This window comes from Bactrocera latifrons, unplaced genomic scaffold, assembly GCF_001853355.1.
Source record: "Bactrocera latifrons isolate USDA-ARS-PBARC rearing strain unplaced genomic scaffold, ASM185335v1 scaffold_58, whole genome shotgun sequence".
NCBI lineage: Eukaryota > Metazoa > Arthropoda > Insecta > Diptera > Tephritidae > Bactrocera > Bactrocera latifrons.
In genome coordinates, this window is record NW_017537245.1 from 1362575 (window position 1) to 1369402 (window position 6828).

General features: G+C 29.7%; 1 protein-coding gene across 3 annotated transcripts in view; it reads left to right on the forward strand.

Annotated features, from left to right (window-relative positions):
- LOC108974709 (TRPL translocation defect protein 14) overlaps nucleotides 1–6828 on the forward strand; it is a 26566-nt gene that overhangs the window by 4749 nt on the left and 14989 nt on the right. For 2 of the 3 annotated variants that reach the window (XM_018942716.1, XM_018942717.1), the window contains 3 exons: nucleotides 745–782; nucleotides 1300–1337; nucleotides 5797–5928. In XM_018942716.1, coding sequence (XP_018798261.1) covers nucleotides 745–782; nucleotides 1300–1337; nucleotides 5797–5928 — 208 coding nt within the window. The remainder of the gene's footprint in view (nucleotides 1–744; nucleotides 783–1299; nucleotides 1338–5796; nucleotides 5929–6828) is intronic. The other variant, XM_018942718.1, reaches the window with a different exon arrangement.

The window sequence follows — 6828 nt, forward strand, 5'->3', positions numbered from 1 at the left end:
AAATATTTTATTCAGATTTTTGAATTAAAAAAAAAATCGCAACCCTGTTAAATATCTATAAAGTACCTTTACCTTCCAGACTTAATATTTCAATGAATGTCAAGAGTTATTGTTATTACATGATATTTTTTAAAATGCGTATATTTCCATCATTGTAAAAATGTCATAATTCCAAGACTAACGGGTTGTAGAATATCATGTTATTATTTTTTAGCAACTACCTAAACCTTAATATTGCTTGTTAAAGGCAGGGGGTTTTTTTTAGGAATTATTGGTGAAGTTTAAAAGAGACAAAACTAACAAATACAGAGCACATATGTAATTGCCCTAGACAATAAGTTTATTTAGCAAGGAAACGTGATAATATGTTAATTATAAAATATGAATATGTCGTTAATATTTCAATGCATTACATGGACCAAAGTGAGAAAAAGAAATTAAAGAAATTATTGATTTAAAAACGTCAAAAATTGTTAAGAATAACAGCTTTCAATAACTTAATGTATTTATACACAGAATAAGCTGCTTAAATCATTCAATTCTGAGAAAAATTAAATAATCAACAAATACAGTGCAAAATTTTCTGCAACTCAGCACGTTTTATACACAAAACCCGTTAGTAAAAACAWTTGTTTAAATCATTAGTGAATATTTTTTTTAGGAATTAAAAAAAGATAAACAATACAATCTACTAGTTGTTACACGACCATGACAAACGAAATGAGCTTTTAATAATTTTTTCAGGTATTCCGTGTGCCTGAAACGGCTACCGTGCTCCTCAGGTAAATGCCTAAAAATTCAAATTAATTGAATGCAAAATAAAGAATATAATTAAAAAACAATAAATAAATAAAAAATTTAATTTCATAAAACTGTATTGAAGATTTGTTGGCAAAAATAAATCTTTAAATAGTTAAACTGTAAACAACCTTTTAGCAATACTAACATTAAAAACAACAACAAATTAATGTTTACAAAATACATTCTTTACTTTTACTTAAATCAAATACTGCCAGCAAATATACAAATTATACATTTTGTGCTTTATATATACATATATAATCTGTTCAAGCTATGAGACGTAAAGTACTATAGAATACAATGACACATACAATAATCTAGTATACAATAACTTTTTTAAACATTTTTTGCACTAATTAAATTTAAAAAAAAGAAAATTTTTCAAATTTGCGTATTTCCGCAATTGAGAATTGTTCACGATTTTTTTTTTCGAGTTTCATCAAAATAAATGTTGACTGATTTAATTTTTAATCTCTTCTTCTTTTGTGAAAAATATAGTGGTGGCGTTAAATTCTCGGATCTCACAGATAAAGAAGGTAATTACTTGCATTTATATATGTATATGTTTATTAAATTAAAAGAAAATACTATATAATAATATATAATACTATATATACTAAAGGAAAATTTTGATGCAGACATGAAAAAAATATTTGCAAGCAATAAAAATGCAAAAAACATGAACATTCGCAAAAAATTATAAAAATGAATTAAAAAGTGAAGCGTGCGGTTTTATTGAGTAATTAAATCTAGATTAATTGATTGCAATTAAGATTGCAAGCCTATACATACATAAAATAGGGTTTGCTTTTATTTACTCTCTCACTCATTTTTTCGTTGAAAATGTTTAAAAATAAAATTTATTTATTTATTTCATTTATAACAATTTTAATTAATAGTTAACTAAGAAATACAAGAAAAATATCTAAAATTTATTTTCTGTTTACTTTCAACCGTATTGATATTTCCATATACATTTCTACGCTTTCCTTATACATTATAACTAACCACTGTGACTRGCTGAGTCAATTTAGTCTCTCAGTTTTTGAGATATCGATCTAAAATTTTGCACATGTCTCTCTCCCCGAGAAGCAGTGCTTTTGGTGGAAACGCYGATATCGGACCACTATAGCTTATAGCAGCTATACTGACCAAGGAAACGATACAATCTCCGAGCAAATTGTTCCGTTCCGATTACTACATCATGTAGGTGCCATAAAAACTGACCGATCAAAATTAAGTTTTTATATGGAAAGGTTTTTTACTTGTAAAGGGTATTATAGCTTCGGTGCAGTGTTTTTTTTTTTTTAATTTTAAACGCGATGTAAAGGCGTTATATTAACGTACATATGTAATCGCAGGATAGATAGTWACGTATCTTTCTACCAACAAAGAAATAACCCTGATTCGCTCAATGTGAAGGCATCTTCAGAGTATAGTATTTCGTTTGCCTTCTCAAAGGTCATGTTCGCCGTTTTCCGTCACTCGCAAGTATTTGCCAAATATTTCTGACTAGCGGTTTTTCATTCGGCTTGGTTCGTACTCAACGTGCAAATAGTTGTACTATGTCGTACCAACAAATTGAAAACAACTGCAMAAATATATGTGGTGCACACATTTAAACATACATACATACATATGTATGTACGTATATCAAGTTGTAAGTACATACATATTTCTTTGTAGAAATGCATTCTTGCGTAGGTGCATCCGCTAGAGCACTTGGCTAGGTACACTTTCTTGCACTTATCTGTGTCAACTCGGATGGCACAAAGTCCCATCGTCGTCAGTTGGACATTTGTCAGTTATTCAACAAACGGCGCGCTGATATACATATGTATGTATGTACATACACATGTGTATATAAACATATGTTTTGTACWACATATGAATATGTACATATGTACTTTGGTTTGCAGTTTATTTTGATTCGCGTTTAAAGAAAATAATAGTGTTTGTTATTGGAGCGGGTTATTGAAGTSGTGCCAAAGCGCCTGCTATGCTTTTCTCAAAAATTCACGTTGCCAGGCGTCACATTTCTTTCATGCTCACGTTCACGTTATTTGGCTTTAGTCCCGCGTAACAGCGGGCCCCCATATTTGTGGTCATCTCAGAGCCTAATAATGACTGCATTAGTCAATTTATCACCAACCCCCAAAGCTGCAAAAAAAAGCTGATAAATAAGAATACCTTTGTGTCTTTTCGCYCTACCTCCTTTATACTGAGCTCTTCTTTTTTATTACATTTCGCTTTTTTATTACTTTGTGTTGATCACTTTCAAATGTTTAGTATACAATAAATAATGCCATTGCATGTTCGTGTCTAATTAGATTTATTTGTTTTTGTGCGTTTTTTTAGTTTTTTTTTATGGTTTGTGTTTGTTTATACAACAACAATAATAAAAAAACAGAAAAGCACGCAAAAGACAATTTCCATGCAATATGTCAACTCGTGCCGTGAGCTAATTTGGGGTATTSGGTTTTGTGATAGAAATTGTTTACCCTAATTGGGAGCACTTCATTTTTATAACCTCAAAGTAAAAAGATTTCCATAACTCTCATGCATTAATTTCGCGTATCATCRTGTATTTAGTTGATAGCTTGAGAATTATAACTTGTCTGATGAAATAAAATTGTAAACAAACGCTCACATGTGCATGTGTAAATACTTTACCAAACAAAATGTCGCGTGACTTCTTTAAATTCAGAAAATTACTTGCATTTCGGAAAGTTATTTCAACAATTACAAAATTTAAAAAAAATATTCCTTAATGTTAAGGTCGAGGTTATTCGGAAGAAACATGAGCAATTCCAAAAAAATGGGAGATGCCCCTAATTAACTGATAACATATGTATGTATGTGTGTATGCATGTACAAAGTTACTAAGTAATCAATATATACATTTATTACATACATATGTATGTACTCATTCAAATTATTAAATATACAATCAAAGTCCACCAAAAGATAACTTTGTCTTATGTATTAGATTTTTTTTGTAATAAGATTTTTTTTCAAGGTTTACAAAGTTTATTTTTATTTATTTATTTATTTTATTTTTATAGCCATGGCCGTGTCTGTATATATGTAGTTATGCGATTTTTGATATATAAATGTGAAACTTTGCTTCTCCTCTTTCTTTCCCATGAGGCCGATCATTTGCAGAAGTTTGGCCTACATTGCAACGTTGCAATCTCTGAAAATATTGTTCAGAACGGACTATTTCAATAACTGCATTTCAAACTTATCGATCAATATAAAGACCTTGTATGGAAAACTTTTTCATTTGACAAGATATCTTCATGAAATTCGGCATAAATTATTATCTAAGGCATTCTTCGAGTAAAATGTTCATATCGCACCACTATAGCATAYGACTGACATACAAACTGAGCGAYCAGATCCAACTTCGTTTTGGAAACTGTATCAGGTTGCACTTCTACTTATCCAGAACACTTATMAAACACCAACTTTGCATGCTCAACAAACTCTCCCTATGGTCCGACCCCACTGAGACCACGTTCCCTGGGCCTACCCATAGATGAATTTAATAACAACCAACCTGAACTTTACCTCTAAAGCRATAACTGTTACAACTACAACAATCAAAATCAAGTAAATGTTTGTCACGCTATACAAATTCTTCGAACAAATTGTTCAGATCGGATCACTATATCATTTAGCTATAGTACAACACAAACTATAGTTTGTTTTTATACCCCATTATATAATTTGAAAGGCACCTGTAAAGGGTATTATAGCTTCGGTACAACCGAAGGTAGCGTTTTTTCTTATTTTTTAGGATTGTTTATTAATTTTATTTATTTCATAATTATTATTTTCGTTTTTAATTTTTTTATGAATTTTCTTTTAATGTACACCACTATTACACCATTTTTAATTTTGAAGTGCTCAGCAATTAGAAAAGCATACACAGCAGTTAATATACATACATAAAATATCTGTAAACCGAAACCGCATGACCAACTGTGTAAATTCTTCCTTGGCTTTGAAACTCKCCCATTGACTACTTTACTCCATTTCAATCGATCGAATTTGTCTTATTCAAATAGAATTATCTACTTACCGTTTCCGCACACGTCTAAACCTGTGGGCTTTAAAAGAAATTAGTACACAAAAGCTATACAGACCTACACATATAAGTAGTATAAAACGTTTTGCCTCAAGTGTAATTGGCAGGCGGGCATTTTTTCATAATGATAAAATTGATTGATTCAATAAACGTTGTCGCATTTGAATGAGCGAATGTTTGCTGATTATTAATTGTACACGCAAAGGGGATTGAACGCAGTGTGCGGCCGATTATACTCCCTCCCGCGCTCTTTAATTATTGGGCATTAAAAAGTTATATTTCAGAGTTGTGGTAGTGATCTTGATTTCTTTTAGTTGTAAATTATTAAATGAAATATATATGCGCGCTTCACTTTTTAAAAATAAACTATATACATACATGCATATGATATATACATATGTACATATATGATATTGTAGATATAAATATTTCTGTATTATTTTTTTCTTTTARAAAATTTTAAATGTTTATATCGTAAAATGCATTAAAATATTAGAAAAAATTCCATCTTAAAACCTTTTTACATGAAAAGTTGCTTAGTCTCGCATTAAATGTGTCAATAGATTGCCATTTCTCTCGTTTTTATTTAATTAAGCRTTCTCTACTTTAACTACTACAATTATGTACATACATATGTATATGCTAAGAAATGTAAATGCGTATGTATATACCACTAATTATAAACATATGTACATATACATATCTCCTTAGGTTGAGTTTTTTTTATTTTACAATTGCAAACTGCATACATATATAATACACTTAARTGTATATATGTATGTATATATAAATTTATTAGATATACTTATAAATATGTATGTACATACATATGTATGTATCAGTGATATGTATATATGTAGAATATATACTRTATTATGTATGTATGTATGTACATTTGATAGCGCCACCAACGCCAAGCACATTCAAATACAAAAATCTACCATTCGCTGCACCGGAACACAGTCTCATTGACTTGACCGCATCCTGTCCACGCTGCTTGGCCGATGCTGCTTCCAAACCCAATGGCAGCGAAGGTGAGTTCACACCACGCGTTTTGCATATGACAGTGTGGTTGTGTGTGTGTATGTCTTTTTGTGTGTCGTCAATGTGCGTGTGTGCTCGTTTTTTATATTTTGGTATGAAAACAAAACAAAAGAAAAAGGACAAAATTTAAATATGAATTGATGATGATTTAATCATATTTTATTACAAATATGTATGTATTGATATGTAAGTACGTGTGTATGCAACAGAAATATTGTTGATTTTAGCAATTTAAATATTTTACATTTGCTAAAAGGAATGCACTTTAAGGTCAACAATACTTGTCCAAGAATCCATAGCTACTTCATACTTCAGGGTTGTTTTAAGATATTAAAAAATAATCGAATTAACATTTGAATTAAATTTTTTTTTTATCCCAAATGCCGGATTGAAACAAATGTGTTAATTTCAAATACGCGTTTGAAAAATAAAAAATAGTAATCCCAAAATCAGAATCAAAAGCTGAAAAAAATTTTAATCCACTTTTTGTGATTAAAAATTTAAAATGTTATTTTTTAATTTAACGCTAAAAATTTAAAATCTAATTTTTAATTAAAACATCCGCAACTCTGATACTTACATATACATACATAGATWTGTATGTTTGTGAAAATTACGTGCAATTTTTTTTTTTAATATACTGTAAATTAATTTGGTGGTTGAAATTAAAAAAAATTAAACGAGTACACCACACTTGCACTAGTTCGGCGACGTAAAGCAAGAGTTGTTTTAACATAAATATCTCTGATCACCTGCGATACTTGCGTATCTTTTTCAATGAATTTGCTTGGCAACAATTATTTTATTATATTTTTTGTTTTGCTAATTTTGCTGCTTACATTTTTCGTTGTCACATGGCCAATTGCTTATTCTTTTTTGTAATATACATA